The following is a 19,397-nucleotide window of genomic DNA, read 5'->3' as shown; positions in this document are numbered from 1 at the left end:
ACTTTTCTTTATAGCGTTCATTCCGTATCCTGTTTCAGACCTCACGCTATCCTGCGTGAGCTTATAGCGTGCATTTCGGCCTTCTCTAGCTATATGACATATACGTTCACTGCTGAGAAAGTGGAGAACCCCGAAGAACTAGATAAGTCTTGTACCAGCGGCAGTCGGATACTAAACTGACGGAAAAAGTTACACCTTGATGGAATGCACCAACCTGACACTCTAGTATTTCCATGCCTGTGAGTTATGACTGAGAATGAGTATTGACGAGATGGACTCAAAACAAAAGTGTGGGAATAGACTATTGGAAGCTGGGCTACGAATCTCGATAAGCAAATTGCTTAGCGCTGACACTACACCAAAGGCAACAGAGCCTACAGCCAGAGTCAAATGGAACACCTAGTGCCATTCTGTAGTGTTCAGCGACGAATCCCCCTTCTGTTTGCGGCACTCAGATGGACGACAGCGTTTCTGCAGAAGACCTAGAGGAGGGTAACCGTGTGCAACGATTCTCGACACCCATAATTCTCCATATCCTGGAATCATGGTGTAGGAAGTTATCAGGTTTGACTGAAGGACTGATTTGAAAATTGTTATGGTGAGGCTGAATGCTTGCAAGTATGTGTCAAGGATGGAAAACCATGTCGTGATTACCTGCAGAACCAGAGCAGCATAATCAAGTTCCTGCAGAATAATGTAATATACCACACTGAAAATCACACCATAAACGCCTTGAAGAATGTACACGTTCTTGACCGGCCTGCCCAGTCCCCTCATTTGTCACCTATACGAATGCAGTGCATGGTATACGTTCATATCAGCCACTAGCCAGCAATCTTCGGGAACTGACTGCTACAGCTACATCTGTATGAATACTCTGAAATTCACATTTAAGTGACTGGCAGGGGGTTAATCGAACCTCCACACTATTTCTCTACAGTTACACTCCCGAACTGTGCGCGGGAAAAACGAACACTTACATCTTTTTGTGCGACCTCTGAGTTCTCTCATTTTATTGCGATGATCGTTTCTGCCTATCTAAGTGGGCACCAGATAAATATTTCCGCATTCGGAAGAGAAAGTTGGTGATCGAAATTTTGTGAAAAGATCTCACCGCATCGAATAACGCATTTGGTTTAATGTTTGCCACCCCAACTTCTGTATCATATCCCTGACACTCAGTCTTCCATTAGTCCTTTGAACTACTTCACTCTCTCCCATCAATCCTGTTTGCTGAGGATCCCAAACCACATAGAAATATTGTAATAAAGGAGGGTCATGCGTAGTATAGGCAGTCTCTTTAGAGTATTTGTTGTATCTTCCAAGTGTTCTGTCAGTTAAACGCAGTCTTTGGTTCCCCAGAGCATTATCTATGTGATCGTTCCAATGTAATCTTTCGTAAGCGTAATATGTAGGTATTAAGCTGGACTGACACTGTGTGTTTTAGGCATGGTAAGAAATTCCTGAAGATGATATTCGTTGGTCATCTGCGTCCATGCCACGGGGAACACAACCATCATTCAGCCTGGACATCACATGGACATCAGTTCCGAGTGGACGGATACTTTCTTGGCGTTTTTTAAAACTTATTTCCTTGTCTTACATCTGACGATATAGATAAACAACTTTATCTTTATTCTTCTACTGAGTTTCCCAGGTCTGACAGGTTTTGCTGTTTTTCTTACTTCAAGCTACGAGAAACTCTTACTTGTCACGAACATGCAGAGTTTTATACAGCAGTGTCACTTTTCTGGGTCCATTTTTAAAGAAAAAAAGTTACTTATGCATAACTAATGGTGGAAAAAATTATATACGTATAAAACGTTCGTGTTTGTGTGTGAGGATAGGAGGGAGGGAGGGAGGGAGGGAGGGGGGAGGCGGGGGGAGGGATTGTAGGGGGTAGTTTTTCTTTCATTCCCGGCGACGTTTTTGAGCACCTGGAGCAATATCAACCAGACTCAGTACATTTATGACCGACTTTACGGAAAAACTTGGGTAGCAGAGGAGCTACTTAGTTTGATTGACGAAAGAGGAAAATATAAATATTCAGTAAAACGAACAGGGGAAATAGAATACAGACGTTTAGAAATTGCCATTGATAGGAAATGCGAAATGACTATTTAGAAACGTGTGTACTTCTGTTATCCTGTCGTCCTCAGTAATTTTACCTCAAGTCTCTACTTAAACGTTTCACACATGCTGCTCTACATGTGCTCTTGTTCTCGTTTTAGAGCTGTTATTTTGCTTTCCGTCATTCGAATTTTCATTAGCACAACACTAAGAATATGAACGCTTTTTTAATTCATGTTACGTTTTGTATTTTGTTGTCAAGTATTCAGTGTTATTGCCAACTGTCGACTGTGTCTTTTGGATATCTCTTTGGGGGTGTGTGTGTGTTTGTGTGTTACGATCTATAATGTTGCTCGTTATCTACTTGGGAATTTGCCCTTGTGTGCCCTTTTAAAATAATGTAATAAGTAAAAGAAGTCGCTCCTGATGTAATTAACTAGACAGGCAAATGGTTAGTACGCTGTACATAGAGGAAAATTATGTTAAATAACGAGCCAAACAACAATATTTAAATTTTAACTAAGAAAACGTCATTTATCCTTGAAATTTCACACATTAATTCGCAGGCAACAGTTCTGTTAAGCGAGTAAATAACTTGTGTCCCCAATATAGTGGTTACCGACCTTGATATAAAAAATAAATAAATTAATTAAAAAGCAGGTTTAAAACACAGACAATGTTGACCGCTAAAAGTTAACTAAAATAAATCTTGTACTGACTCACACCTAATTAGAGCCTAACCGACACACAGTGCTAAAATCTAAGTGCCGATTAGTAGTAAAACGTTCTAAATCGCATGCTGGCAAACTCAAGTAAAGCCAGCCTCAGTGCAGAAAACCGTGTTCCGAAACGACTTCACACGAAAAAGTTACAAGTTCTGCCGAAATGCCAGGAGTGATAAGTGTCCTGAGTAGTTCAGAATTAATCTATGTCGACAGCGAAACCTTGCGAAATAATTGTAAGTGTCGAGACTGACATGCGAAAAAGTTCTCTCACATCGAAAACGTGCGTGGCTAGAACATAGCTCACACCAGCATAGATATGGACTCAGCCAAGTCGTACAGCTTTTGCACGATGGCCGCCGCCCTCTTCCGACTTCAGTTGACCCCTCCACGTAAATTTGTGCGTCTATGTCACTTGATAAATCTTTGGTTTCCCAGCCTAATTTACAATTTTTGATATGAAAATGACATTTCAAATTTGGTTGCGCCATTAGCTGCACGTTAAAATTCTGATCCAAAATGTTATGTTACGCTTAATCCTATATGCATCAGTCCGCCCAAAATTTAAAGTTAAACGATTTCAGACTTCGTTGCAGTGCTTAGAATCAGGTCATAATGTCTGTGCCGTCAAATATTACAACAAATATGGGTATCACTTTACTTTCTCGTATTTTTACTACTCTTTCAATTGCATTGGCAACGGCCTTGCCTCAGTGGCTACACCTGTTCCCGTGAGATCGCCGAAGTTAAGCGCTGTCGGGCGTGGTCTGCGCTTGAATGGGTGACCATCCAGGCCACCATGTGCTGTTGCCATTTTACGGGGTGCACTCAGTCTCGTGATGCCAATTGAGGAGCTATTCGACGGAATAGTAGCGACTTCGGTCAAGAACACCATCTTACGACCGGGAGAGCGGTGGGCTGACCCCATGCCCCTCCTATCCGTATCCTCCTTGAGGATGACACGGCGGTCGGAGGGTCCCGGTAGCCACTCGTGGCCTGAAGACGGAGTGGTTTTTTCAATTGCAATTAAGAATTAAGATAAATTATGGACGAAACTACATGTTTATAAACAGTTAAAAAACACATAATAAGAAAATATAAATTTTAAGAACTAAAAGCTGGATATGGTGTGTAAAATCGTCCGGCATTGCATACTGCCTTGCTGGATCTGTACGTGTCTTATATCAGATTTTAAATACGTTTTCAAGAAAAATTCGATTAAAAAGGTGTATCACGACTTCATTAATTGTGTTGCGAAACATGTGAATGTCTCAATCGAAGCGCGTCACTGAGAGCTACAGATTGTGTGCTCGATCTCCTTTGTACATTAAAAAACATAACAGGTATTAAAGATCTGCTTAGTTACGATCGCATAAAGATCTATGTGCTGTATCTGTCTACATATATTAAATACAATATATATCCTTATGCTGGCAGGACTGTGTTGCTCCCCTCATGTATCACTGCGTCTGTTGCGGTTTAAGCTGTAGATGCGCAAACGCGAACAATACATAAGAAGCCAGTGTGCGTGCTAGTGGCGGAACTAAACGCCACAGGAGCATGTGGTTCGGCCATCAGCGGCCTTGCCGCTGTGGTGACATCGGTTCCCGTCAGATTACCGATGTTAAGCGTTGTCGGGCTGAGCTAGCACTAGGATGGCTGACTCTCAGGGTCTGCCGAGCACTGTTGGCGAGCGGCCTACATTCGGCTCTTGTGAGGCCAATTGAGAAGTAGCGTCTCCGGTCTCGGAAACTGACAACGGCCAGGAGAGCGGTGTGCTGACTACCCTCCTCCCTCCCCCTACAGAGCGTGGTGGCGCAGTGATTAGCACGCTCGACTCGCATTCGGAAGGACGACGGTTCAAACCCGCGTCCGGCAATCCTGATAAAGTTTTTCCGTGATTTTCCTAAATCGGTTGGTTGGCTCTGAGCACTATGGGACTTAACATCTATGGTCATCAGTCCCCTAGAACTTAGAACTACTTAAACCTAACTAACCTAAGGACAGCACACAACACCCAGCCATCACGAGGCAGAGAAAATCCCTGACCCCGCCGGGAATCGAACCCGGGAACCCGGGCGTGGGAAGCGAGAACGCTACCGCACGACCACGAGATGCGGGCTTTCCTAAATCGCTTCAGGCAAATGCTGGGATGGCTCATTTGTTAGGGCACCGCCGACTTCCTCAAAAAAATGTTCAAATGTGTGTGAAATCTTATGGGACTTAACTGCTAAGGTCATCAGTCCCTAAGCTTACACACTACTTAACCTAAATTATCCTAAGGACAAACACACACACCCATGCCCAAGGGAGGACTCGAACCTCCGCCGGGACAAGGCGCACAGTCGATGACTGCAGCGCCCTAGACCGCTCGGCTAATCCCGCGCGGCCCGACTTCTTGCCCCATCCTTTCCCAATCAGGTGGGACCGATGACCTCGCTGTTTGGTCGCCTCCCCCCAAATGAACCAACCCAGCCAAACTCTCCTCGATATCCACATCCAGTGACGCCTATCGGCTGAGGATGACATTGCGGCCGGTCGGTACCGCTGGGCCTTCTGGGGCCTGTTCGGGCGGAGTACGTGGTCTGAACGGCCAGTGGTCAGCTGCAAGGTCTACAGAGATCAACAGTTAGACCGTAGCCGACACGCACCCTCTCAAGCGCGGCAAGTGAAGCGCTAGCGGCCGGCTTCCCCAACATAGAACGTCTGCTATTCACACGGCGCTCGCGACAGAAACGCATCTACTCTGCTAAAATGATCCGCTGCCACAGCCTGTGTGTGTATGTGTGTGTGCGCTTAGATGTGTGAATGCATACATTATAACACCACATATAAACAAAGAGCATGTTGCACCATGACTTACAAACATACACCAACACATATAGTGGCAAATGTACTACAGAAACAGGCCTCTACACAGCATAGAAAACTCTCCAAACAAATTTTATGCAACCACCAATGAAGTGGAACAAATTCCAAGCTGCAGTAATATGCAAATTTAAATGCCAAAGTTGTATTGCAGTAGACACACGAATGATTTGTAGGAATTTTGAAGCACATGAGAAAGAACATATCAGATGTTGGAAGAATGTAGAAACCATTCTACACTCTCAGGACTCTTAAAGAACTATAATAATTATACCATTAAAGTATAACAAGACATGAAAGTCATCAGGATGAATAACCACAAAAGCCTTTTCCCAGTCCAGAAAAACTACCACATGCAGAAGGTTACTGCAAATAAAAGAGCAAATATTGAATTACCAGACTCACATAAACAGAAGTTCTCTGCTAGAGCTGATTAAAAAAATGTAACGTTAAAAATGATAATTATACGTAGACACACACACACACACACACACACACACACACACACACACACACACACACACACACACACACATATATATATATATATATATATATATATATATATATATATATATATATATATATATGCTGAATAGTTGACAACATTCAAAACATAACATGAATTAACTGTATGACCATATTCTTAGTGCTGTGCCAATGGAAATTCGTATGACGGAAAGCAGAAGAGCAGCTCTAGGACTAGAGCAAGAATACATAAGGAGCAGTATCTATAAAAGCTGTAGGTAGAAATCTGACACATTTTTACGTTATACAAAATCAGGAAGTGGCAGAAGTGCTTCGAACTTCAGTGGACAATATGTCACATGTAGAACAAAACAGTATACTTCAGGACAATGTTCACTCTCGATATATATAGACGGACTTAAAGTGGGAATTATCACTATAATATAGCTATTCCAGAAGTGTTAGTGGACAGTGGAAGGCCGTAGAAGCATAAACGACTAGTGGAAAGATAGATGCCACATATCTTTTGGACGAAGGGGAATCAGTACTAAGCAAAGAAGGTGAAAGTCAAAGGTGGAAGAAAAATGTAGAGGCAGTTAGAAGGGATATATGCTTGAGGGAAATATAATAGAAAGGAAAGAGAAAATAAATCAAGACGAGATTGGAGAAATAATAATGAAAGAAGAAATCGACAGACCACTGAAATACCTAAGTCGAAGCAAGTTGCCTGGAGTGGCCGACATTACCTCAAAATTATTGAGATCCTTGGGAGAGCCAGCCACAGCTAAAGCATTCGACCTGGTGTGCAAGATGTATGAGAGAGACGAAATGCCCTCAGACTTCAAGAAGAATGCGGTAATTCCAATTCCAGTTCCAAAGAAGGCAAGCGCTGACAGGAGGAAACACTACCTAACCAAGAGTTCAATAACTTATGATTTCAAAAAAATGATTCGAGTTGTTTACAGGAGAATGAAAAGTCATTTACTTAATCTGCAGTACGCACAATCAATTCCTCAAGAAAGTGAACGCCGTAATTTTAATAGTAACGTCCACAGCGACATCTCTGGTAGCGGTCTCGAGTCGGTAATAAATGAGCTTTTGCACAATAAGTAGATAAGCAGTGTGAGAGTTGAATGTTTTATTTTGTCGGTTGCAATTTAAAATGAGTGCAAAGTATCTTAAACCCCATTAGGCAGTGTTCCCTGTAAATCATCCAAAGGGTCTGAAGTCGTCAAATGGAGCTGCTGCTAAAATCCTTAGAAAGTCAAAGACATTCGGTGCAAAGTGGGTCAAACGATATTTAAAGTCTTCATATGGAGCTGCTGCTAAAATCCTTAGAAAGTCAAAGACATTCGTTGCGAAGTGGGTCAAACGATATTTAGAGATTGGAAACGTGGATGATTTACCGAAGAGAGGGATAAGGTGCCACGCTATACTCGATAATGACGGCATTTGGATTAACTATTAGGTAATTGCGCTATTAGTAATAACAGGTGTTTTCATGTAAAGAAGAGTGTGTTTTATTTCATACAAATGACGGCGTACTGTTTCTTGTGGAGCTGATTGTAACTAATAACTTACTGTCAGAGTCCAGATCTACCAGCCGGTTATAATTAAAGTGCAGCAACCTCACAGTGGTCCAGTGTGAGCTGCAGTTATCACGTGACAGCGAAATTTGGTAGGTATGCTAATGCGTTAAGGCAGAACCGATTTACACTGGAAAAAAATTTGCTCCAAGTTTGGTCACCAGCTTCAAACCTGGCGCTGTACATTGGTATGACATCCACGCTATCATTCGACGAGGCATAACGTGAGTGAACACGATGGCTATCGAGAAGAGAGAGCGTGCTCTGAAAACTGTTTTGTGTGAACGACAGAAATTAAAGTGCTACGCTGAGGAAGGATCGCCGACTGGAAGGTCTGAGGACAGGCCCGATGTCATTAAATGGTTTAAACAACGAATGAAGATGATAATGAAATTCGCCTACCCCCATGAACCATGGACCTTGCCGTTGGTGGGGAGGCTTGCGTGCCTCAGCGATACAGATGGCCGTACCGTAGGTGCAACCACAACAGAGGGGTATCTGTTGAGAGGCCAGACAAACGTGTGGTTCCTGAAGAGGGGCAGCAGCCTTTTCAGTAGTTGCAGGGGCAACAGTCTGGATGATTGACTGACCTGGCCTTTACAACACTAACCAAAACGGCCTTGCTGTGCTGGTATTGTGAACGGCTCAAAGCAAGGGGAAACTACAGCCGTGATTTTTCCCGAGGGCATGCAGCTTTACTGTATGGTTAAATGATGATGGCGTCCTCTTGGGTAAAATATTCCGGATGTAAAATAGTCCCCCATTCGGATCTCCGGGCGGGGACTACTCAAGAGGACGTCGTTACCAGGAGAAAGAAGACTGGCGTTCTACGGATCGGAGCGTGGAATGTCAGATCCCTTAAAAGGGCAGGTAGGTTAGAAAATTTAAAAAGGGAAATGGATAGGTTGAAGTTCGATATAGTGGGAATTAGTGACGTTCGGTGGCAGGAGGAACAAGACTTTTGATCAGGTGAATACAGGGTTATAAATACAAAACCAAATAGGGGTAATATAGGAGTAGGTTTAATAATGATTAAAAAAATAGGAGTGCAGGTAAGCTGCTACCAACAGCATAGTGAAGGCATTATTGTGGCCAAGATAGACACGAAGCCCATGCCTACTACAGTAGTACAAGTTTATATGCCAACTGGCTCTGCAGATGATGAAGAATTTGATGAAATGTATGATGAGATAAAAGAAATTATTCAGGTAGTAAAGGGAGACGAAAATTTAATAGTCATGGCTGACTGGAATTCGAGAGTAGGAAAAGGGAGAGAAGGAAACATAATGGGTGAATATGGAGTGGGGGACAGAAATGAAAGAGGAAGCCGTCTGGTAGAATTTTGCACAGTGCATAACTTAATCATAGCTGACACTTGGTTCAAGAATCATAAAAGAAGGTTGTATACCTGGAAGAATCCTGGAGATACTAGAAGGTATCAGATAGGTTACATAATGGTAAGACAGAGATTTAGGAACCAGGTTTTAAATTGTAAGACATTTCCAGGGGAAGATGTGGACTCTGACCACAATCCATTTCTTTATGAGCTGTAGAATAAAACTGAAGAGACTGCAAAAAGGTGGGAATTTAAGGAAATGGGACCTGGATGAACTGAAAGAACCAGAGGTTGTACAGAGTTTCAGGGAGAGCATAAGGGAACAATTGACAGCAATGGGGGAAAGAAATACAGTAGAAGAAGAATGGGTGGCTCTGAGGGATGATGTAGTGAAGGCAGCAGAGGATCTAGTAGGTAAAAAGACGACGGCTAGTAGAAATCCTTGGGTAACAGAAGAAATATTGGATATAATCGATGAAAGGAGGAAATATAAAAAAAGCAGTAAATGAAGCAGGCAAAAAGGAATACAAACGTCTCAAAAATGAGATCGACAGGAAGTGCAAAATGGCTAAGCAGGGTTGGCTAGAGGACAAATGTAAGGATGTAGAGACTTATCTCACTAGGGGTAAGATAGATACTGCCTACAGGAAAATTAGAGAGACCTTTGGAGAAAAGAGAGCCACTTGTATGAATATCAAGAGCTCAGATGGAAACCCAGTTCTAAGCAAAGAAGGGAAAGCAGAAAGGTGGAAGGAGTATATAGAGGGTTTATACAAGGACGATGTACTTGAGGATAATATTATGGAAATGGAAGAGGATGTAGATGAAGATGAAAAAGGAGATACGATACTGCGTGAAGAGTTTGACAGAGCACTGAAAGACCTGAGTCGAAACAAGGCCCCGGGAGTAGACAACATTCCATTAGAACTACTGACTGCCTTGGGAGAGCCAGTCCTAACAAAACTCTACCATCTGGTGAGCAAGATGTATGAGACAGGCGAAATACCCTCACACTTCAAGAAGAATATAATAGTTCCAATCCCAAAGAAAGCAGGTGTTGACAGATGTGAAAATTACAGAACTAACAGTTTAATAAGTCACAGCTGCAAAATACTAACGCGAATTCTTTACAGACGAATGGAAAAACTGGTAGAAGCCGACCTCGGCGAAGATCAGTTTGGATTCCGCAGAAATGTTGGAACACGTGAGGCAATACTGACCTTACGACTTATCTTAGAAAATAGATAAAGGAAATGCAAACCTACATTTCTAGCATTTGTAGACTTAGAGAAAGCTTTTGCAATGTTGACTGGAATACTCTCTTTCAAATTCTAAAGGTGGCAGGGGTAAAATACAGGGAGCGAAAGGCTATTTACAATTTGTACAGGAACCAGATGGCAGTTATAAGAGTCGAGGGGCATGAAAGGGAGGCAGTGATTGGGAAGGGAGTGAGACAGGGCTGTAGCCTATCCCCGATGTTATTCCATCTGTATATTGAGCAAGCAGTAAAGGAAACAAAACAAAAATTCGGAGTAGGTATTAAAATACATGGAGAAGAAATAAAAACGTTGAGGTTCGCCGATGACATTGTAATTCTGTCAGAGACAGCAAAGGACTTGGAAGAGCAGTTGAACGGAATGAACAGTATCTTGAAAGGAGGATATAAGATGAACATCAACAAAAGCAAAACGAGGATAATGGAATGTAGTCGAATTAAGTCGGGTGATGCTGAGGGAATTAGGTTAGGAGATGAGACACTTGAAGTAGTAAAGAAGTTTTGCTATTTGGGGAGCTAAATAACTGACAATGGTCAAAGTAGAGAGGATATAAAATGAAGACTGGCAATGGCAAGGAAAGCGTTTCTGAAGAAGAGAAATTTGTTAACATCGAGTATAGATTTAAGTGTCAGGAAGTCGTTTCTGAAAGTATTTGTGTGGAGTGTAGCCATGTATGGAAGTGTAACATGGACGATAAGTAGTTTAGACAAGAAGAGAATAGAAGCTTTCGAAATGTTGTGCTACAGAAGAATGCTGAAGATTAGATGGGTAGATCACATAACTAATGAGGAGGTATTGAATAGAATTGGGGAGAAGAGGAGTTTGTAGCAGAACTTGACAAGAAGAAGGGACCGGTTGGTAGGACATGTTCTGAGGCATCAAGGGATCACAAATTTAGCATTGGAGGACAGCGTGGAGGGTAAAAATCGTAGAGGGAGACCAAGAGGTGAATACACTAAGCAGATTCAGAAGGATGTAGGTTGCAGTAAGTACTGGGAGATGAAGAAGCTTGCACAGGATAGAGTAGCATGGAGAGCTGCATCAAACCAGTCTCAGGACTGAAGACAACAACAACAACACAACAAGGAAATTCGAAAACACAGGGGAACTTAGTGTGGCACTTGTAAGAGGGAGGCAGCCTACCACTATGTAAGTTACTGACGAGGTTGCTGGCGAGGTTACTGTAAGAGGGAGGCACCCTATCCTGATGTAAGTTATTGGCGAGGTTCTTGTTGCTGTAACTGACCATGCAGTATGTGCCCTTCGTAGTGCCAGTGCTCGTGTAGTGTCACGAGAATTATCCATCCCGTGGTCAACGATACGGAAAATTTTGCCGTCTGTTTTACACTTGTATCCATACAAGTACGCGAACTGGTATCCATTGCAGCAACTGAATCCTTACGCTCAGCAGCAACGTCTGAATCAGCTCTTCGGTTTCCGGGAACGATCGAAGATGGTGACATGTGGCCGGAAAATATTCTATGGAGTGACGATGGACATTTTACACCACAGGTTGCAGGGAATACACAGAACAACCGAATTTTGGGTACTTTTTAAACGTATGTTGTAAACGTAGAGAAATTGCACCCTCTGTATGTGACCGTGTGGTGTTGATTCACAAGCACCTTCATTCTCTATCCGTCCTTTTTCAAGAGAATACATCCATAGGACCTGTCAGGTGTACCGTAGCGTCTGCATGTTGAAAGGTCTCTGCTGGATTCCTTTCATGTTAATTCCTTAAATCTGTTGTCATTTACGGCATAAATTCCTCTTCTAAATTTACTGTGGCGTTTCTATCTGGGAGGAGGCTGAGTAGTGGAACGTGTTACTTTTACACGTAAACAAGAACGATCTGTCACACTACTACACTTTAAAACACAGTTTATATGTAATTCGGGTCACAGAGTCTCATACGGAACCTACATCCGCTTTCTTTTATATACTGTATATGATAAGATACTGTCATCTCGCTTCCCTTCTGTGTGAGAGGATGAATGAGCAAATGTATTTCTAGTTGCATGCTTGAGGGTAGCAGACAAGCCTGTCTGCTAGAGAACAGTAGGACCAACGTCGGAACAGGTAGCTACGCTTTCTAAAAGCAGAGAGGTTTCTATTCTTAGTATGGTCCTGTCCGTCCCTTGTCATGTTGGTATAGGAAGCTGCCCCTCTGGCCACTTCCGTTTGTATTTGTTTGAGAGCCACCGTCAGGAAGGGACCAAGTCAGTCTGTCCGTGGCGAGCGTCTGAAGTGGTAAGATCTCCGGCTAAGCGCGTGTCTGCTAAGTCCGTAGTACAATGGATTTCTTAAGTTCAGCCTAACTGAAAATTTAATCACCTTTATTTCAGGTTTAGCTCTAAAATATCTAATGTTATCTTAAATTGCCACGCAGTGTAATTCGAGTGTGAAATTCAGAATATATTCCGGTAGTTGCTTTGTCACTACTTTATGAGTAAAGTGGAACCACGTGTTGATCAGTAACTCTAACTAGCATCATCAATCTTCAATGTGAATGTGCGTGAGACTATAACGTCTCGTCTTGACAATATTTCTCAATATAGCAACTTTTCTTTATGTTCAACGCACGTGGGGTGTACTTTGTGAGACCAGTACCACGTGCTTATACAATTGTTTGGCCCATCAGGTTAATAGTAAGACGATAGTAACCAGTTCGAGGTTTTTCTTTTGTAAATTGCTTTTCGATCTAATTTATTTTAGTTATCAAAATTATTGTGGAGTTACACTCTTTGTGTAAACCAAGTTGACCACGTGAGGCATGTGGTGTAATCATCAAAGTAGCCCTCTGCTATTCTTTTCGGGAAGGTTTCACAGAGAGTTAGTATGAATTTAGTATACCAGTGTGTGGTAATTTCATGACGGACAGGATTGCGCTACGAACGTAACTTCTTTGGGTGAAAATTGAATCGGTTGGTTGTGGTTAATTTCCTCTTCCATATGTTTCAACGTTCTTCGTGTGTTATTTTATGAATGCAGTGTTGTATGCAGTCTCCCAATCTTGGCTCCATATTTGATGTGTTCCGTAAGATTTCAAACTCACATTTTCACAGTCCTAAATAAGGTACCAGCTTAGTTATGACTCAAGTTTAATATGCTGAAATTTCAATGATCAATGTTAAAATAAATTTCCAAATATAAACTGATTTATTTCTTTTTATTTAAATTCTCTTTTATATATATATATATATATATATATATATATATATATATATATATATATATATATATCACCGGTTGTTGTATGTCTATTAAAAGATTATGATTAATGTTAGTCTGGTTGGGAATTTGGTAAGCTAGACTGGATACCTGGTGAAACAGTTGCGCTGTAATGCAAGGTTAACTTCCCCAGACAGCTCACAGCTTTTAACCCGCTTTTATTGTCTATCAGCACCGCTTACACCACAAATTTAAGCAACAACGTTACAATGTTACCGAGACTTCTTTGTGTAGCATGTGACTTGTGCTCGGGAAGAGTACAACAATGTGGAAATCACTGTTTATAGGCAAGATGGGGGAACACCTCATTTCACTCGCTCAGTGAAAGATCTGCTTAATGCAAACGGTCTCTATCTGAACTGAAGTTCAGTATACAGAAACATGTTACTACTCACATTTCGTTCGAAATACTGCGAGCAACTGTTCATCGCGTCATTTTACGGAGGCATCATCTCCTCGACGTCTCCGATTCTCGTACTGAACAAACTGTGTAACCGGCGGTTAATAATGAAAACCAACATTATGTCCTTCACACTTGTTTTATCTTCTCTACCCACGTCCCGTTCCCAATCGATTACATATGGTAACTGTGGTGTCACCGCCAGACACCACACTTGCTAGGTGGTAGCTTAAATCGGCCGCGGTCCATTTAGTACATGTCGGACCCGCGTGTCGCCACTGTGTGATCACAGACCGAGCGCCACCACAAGGCAGGTCTCGAGATACGATATAGCACTCGCCCCAGTTGTACGACGACTTTGCTAGCGACTACACTAACGAAGCCTTTTTCTCATTTGCCGAGAGACAGAATAGCCTTCAGCTAAGTCCATGGCTACGACCTAGCAAGGCGCCATTAGCCTTACATAGTTTGAAAGTTATCATATGAAATGTCTCATCAAGAACGTTGTAAACCAATGAGGAATTAAAAGATAAGTATTCGAGGAGCTGCATACTTTTCTTGCTACCATTCACTACTTATCCTGTTCCAGAATTCACGCCCATCTGCGTTAGATAGCGTTAGATTTCGGCCTCCTCTATCTACAAGGTGTTGGCACATTTACCAACACATCAGTAACATTTCTCGATATCTTTGTTGCATCCGCAGCGCCACACTTGCGCCTGGTGACCAAAATTGGAAATAATTTTTGCAGCGTAAACAGGTTCCGCATTAACGCATTAAAACCTCTACCAGGTTTCGTTATCATATGATAATCGCAATCCACACTGGACATCTTTGACTATCTGCATTTTAATCATAACCACCCGATACCTCTGTAAATGAGTATAAAATTTGGTTTCGAAATCTCTGTCTTACCATTACATGATGTTCGTGAAACCCCAGGTTTCTTCCACCTATACAGTCTTTTTACATGATTCTGAAAACCAGTGTTGTCGATGGTTAAATTATACTCCTGGCAAAATTCGACCACGTGGTTCCGCTATCATTTCTTCGTCCCAATACATGTTCTACTACCATTTTTCTTGGTACTGAATTCTAGTCTCTCATTACAATTAAATTTTCGTCTCCTTTAACTATCTGAATAATTTCTTTCAGTCCATTCATCATCTGCGGAGCTCGTTGGCACAAGGACTGGTACTATCTCTATCAGTGTTGGCTTCGTTTCTGTCGTGGCTACCACGATGCGATCACCACTTTGTTCACAGTGAGTTACGCGCATTCCTATTTTCTTATTCATGATTAGACCACCTCTTGCATTACTCTATTTAATTTTGTTTTGCTAACCTAACCAGAAGTCTTATGCTTTGGGCCACTACACTTCACTAATTCCACCTGTATGTAACTTCAACTTATCCATTTGCTTTTTTTTTAAAATTTCCTAGCATTTTTCAGCAACTAAGGAACCTATCATTGCAAGCTCCGACCCTTGGTATGCCAGTTTTGTTCTTGATGATGAGATGATGATGAGATTAGTGTTTAACGTCCCGTCGACAACGAGGTCATTAGAGACGGAGCGCAAGCTAGGGTGAGGGAAGGATGGGGAAGGAAATCGGCCGTGCCCTTTCAAAGGAACCATCCCGGCATTTGCCTGAAGCGGTTTAGGGAAATCACGGAAAACCTAAATCAGGATGGCCGGAGACGGGATTGAACCGTCGTCCTCCCGAATGCGAGTCCAGTGTGCTAACCACTGCGCCACCTCGCTCGGTCCAGTTTTGTTCTTCCTGACGACAACATTCTTCTGAGCAGCTCCTGGCCACAGATGCGAATGGGAAACTATTTTCTTTCCGGAATACTTTACCTAAGAGGACACCATCATCAATTAACCGTACGTCATCGGGAGAAAATTATAGCTATATTTTCCCCTTGCTTTCAGCTGTTAGCAGTTCCAGCACAGCAAGGCCATGTTGGGTTGTCTTGCAAGGCCTGATCCGTCTATCACCGGGACTGTTGCCGTGCAGCTACTGGAAAGATTGCTGCTCCTCTTCAGGGATCATTGTTTCGTCCGAGCTCTTCACAGGTACTCCTCCGTTGTGGTTGCACTTCGGTAAGGCTATCTGCATCGCTGAGGTATGCAATCCACCGAACCTCGGCAAGGTCCATGGTTCAGGGAAGGAAACAGAAAAGAAATCCGTGTCCAAAATTACGTAAAGTAGTGTTACTGCGTAAGGATAATGCTTGCAAGTACTTCCAGCCAAGGATTCGTTGCAAAATAAAGAAATACCATATTTTAAGGCTCTACCGGCTACTCGGACATAAGAGACTGAGCACTGAAGGGTAGGACATGGAAGGGGAAGGAAATGGGCCTTGTCATTCTCAGCTGGACGTTTCTTGACATTTGTTTCAACTGATTTATTGAACGCCACTGGTCTACAAAGTGATTACAGTGCTTAGCACTGCGCAAAATCACTTGCTATGTGCTCGTAGAAAGAGAACTTTTACAGTGTTGAAATGCGTGTTTCTTACGTGTGGTAATGTTTACCAGTTGTATTATGCTGTAGCAATCATACACAAAGCGCAGCATGAAATATTATTGCACGTCATTGCAGAGCCATCTGAGTTGGCCACAGCTTAGTTTTCCTCGGCAAGCAGAACTGCTACTACACAGATTCCTCTCCTTAATATGACTCCGCTTGAAGGAAGAGAAGTATTAAAAGTCGTAACTTACATTTATTGCTCCACGTTCCACGTGTCTGTTCAGCAGTCTGTATTTGGCTCCTCGTGGTTATGACGATGCCTGCAATAGCTTGTAAGCTATGTTGGTACGTACACGGTAGCTTAACGTGAGTGCAAGATTTGCAGAATAGGCGCAAAAACCAGTAACTTAAAACGTGCCTATAACTGTACTGCAAATCATTCCAAACTCTGTTACTGAAAGAGGAAAACAAATGCTATCGTATCATTACGTTGCAAAAGCAGCTAACAAAATAAAAACACTTGGGCGTATTCCAGTGGCCAGAAACGTTTTAACTGGTGGTTTTTCTTTTTTAACGAAACTCTGTCCCATTGAATTACCCAGAATCACAGAATGTTTAACTTTCCAATGTACACGACTTAACGATGGTATGCGTTGTTCAGTCCGTTTTCAGCAGTACACAAATGTCAGAATCAAACACTACAAAAGGTTGCGAAGCTACAGATACTGAATTTGTAACAAGTTTGTGATGATTATTCAGTATTAAATAGCCTGCGCAGTTTCTACTACGACGCTCACATTTAGGGATACGAAACTGCTTGCAGGATATTCCGCTATAAGCGGAGTATGGCTCAACATTTCGTTCGTATCATGCAGCTTTCCAAAACAATACTGCGTTTATTGATCATTAACAACACTCACCAGGCTGTGTCTCAGCATCGAAGATTCTTATTAAAAATACTAGCGTTGAAAATAGTTGTTTTTGTTGTTGTTATGGTCCGAAGACTGCTCTGGGTACAGGGGGCAGCCAACTGCAGGTAGTGGCTCATGTCGGTACCAATGACATGGGTCGCTTTGGATCGGAGGAGATTCTCTCTGGTGTCGGACGCCTAGCGGAAATGGTTAAGACTGCCAGTATCGCTTGCGAGATTGAAGCAGAGCTCGCCGTCTGCAGCATCGCCGATAGAACCCACTGGAGGGTTTTAATCAGAGGCTCAGGCGGTTCTGTGACCGTGTACTCTCTGCTCTCTGGTATGGACAACCTCCCCTGAGGTGGTCTACAATATCGGAGTCTGTTGTCTATTGACATTTACTCCACAGATATAAGATAAAATTGACTGGGATTAAAAGGGTTAGCTAAAACTTGTCTGAGCTCTACAGGATAAAATACAATGGGTGCTAGGAAACTAGCGGTGCGAGGAAGAGGAATGTTTGTTCTTCTCCTTCTGCTTAACTCTTGGAGTAGAAGTGATTATGCGCTGCCAGTCATACTCAGCAAAAATATGGAAGCGGTTTATGAGGTCCAAGTCCTTCTTAGGAACGACGGCGGTTAGATTGGCAATTGCCCAACCGAAATCATAAGGCTTATGGGGTAGAGGTGGTTTAGGAGCATTGGATTCGGTAAAAGGGTACGGGGTATTGTGATGCTCTTACGTCTTGTTACGCAAAGGTTTTGCGACCGTCTTCAGTACTCTTGTCGCAGTCATCTCTGTCTCTACTAACGGCGTATTGACTACCTCTTCTATGTCTCGTTCTTGGATGGGCGCAGCAGTTCATCTACATCTACATCAATACTCCGCAAGCCACCTGACGGTGTGTGGCGGAGGGTACCTTGAGTACCTCTATCGGTTCTCCCTTATATTCCAGTCTCGTATTGTTCGTGGAAAGAAGGATTGTCGGTATACTTCTGTGTGGGCTCTAATCTCTCAGATTTTATGCTCATGGTCTCTTCGCGAGATATATGTAGCAGGGAGCAATATACTGCTTGACTCTTTGGTGAAGGTATGTTCTCGAAACTTCAACAAAAGCCCGTACTGAGCTACTGAGCGTCTCTCCTGCAGAGTCTTCCACTGGAGTTTATCTATCATCTCTGTAACGCTTTCGCGATTACTAAATGATCCTGCTCTCCGTTGGATCTTCTCTATCTCCTCCATCAACCCCATCTGGTATGGATCCCACACTGCTGAGCAGTATTCAAGCAGTGGGCGAACAAGCGCACTGTAATCTACTTCCTTTGTTTTCGGATTGCATTTCCTTAGGATTCTTCCAATGAATCTCAGTCTGGCATCTGCTTTACCAACGATCAACTTTATATGATCATTCCATTTTAAATCACTCCTAATGCGTACTCCCAGATAATTTATGAAATTAACTGCTTCCAGTTGCTGACCTGCTATATTGTAGCTAAATGATAAGGTATCTTTCTTTCTATGTATTCGCAGCACATTACACTTGTCTACATTGAGATTCAATTGCCATTCCCTGCAACACGCGTCTTCATCTTCCACCAGTGGCTGTTCCGCCTTGTCCTCGGGAGGGCGGGCGGGCGTTTCGACGCCTTTGGCCACGTCATCCCGTGTTGCTGGCCGAGCTGGCTCGGAATCTTGTTTCCGCAAACCCTTCCCTTTCGAGGAGCGGGCCGGCATCTCCTTCACCACCTGCGTGGGCACCCACATAGCGCCCTGCGTTACCGCAGGAGCCGAGAGAGCGACCATCTGCGTGGTGATGGTGGCAGTCCTAACGTCCCGCCCCTTGCGAGACTTGCAGACCAGCAACTCGCGGAGCTGCACGAGCTGGAGGCGTACCTCGTCCACCTCGGCCCGAAGTACAGCCCTCTCCTCTGCCATGGCAGATTTGAGAGCGCCAACTGCGTTGGCGACAGCATCATCCATCTTGCGAATGCTGCCGGGATTGCAGCAGCACGATTCCCCACTCGCGCGAGCACCAGCAGAAGAGCCAGTGGCGTG

General features: G+C 43.1%; 1 protein-coding gene across 1 annotated transcript in view; it reads right to left on the bottom strand.

The window, feature by feature from the left end:
• Positions 1-19,322, bottom strand: part of LOC126426214 (bromodomain-containing protein 4-like) — a 114,991-nt gene extending 95,669 nt beyond the window's left edge. Inside the window, exon 1 of the mRNA XM_050088321.1 lies at positions 18,907-19,322. Coding sequence (XP_049944278.1) covers positions 18,907-19,322 — 416 coding nt within the window. The remainder of the gene's footprint in view (positions 1-18,906) is intronic.
• Positions 19,323-19,397: the final 75 nt, after the last annotated feature.

The sequence above is a fragment of the Schistocerca serialis genome, chromosome 1, assembly GCF_023864345.2.
Source record: "Schistocerca serialis cubense isolate TAMUIC-IGC-003099 chromosome 1, iqSchSeri2.2, whole genome shotgun sequence".
Lineage (NCBI taxonomy): Eukaryota > Metazoa > Arthropoda > Insecta > Orthoptera > Acrididae > Schistocerca > Schistocerca serialis.
The sequence above is the reverse complement of the archived record's forward strand: the minus strand, read 5'-3'. Positions and strand labels throughout refer to the sequence as shown.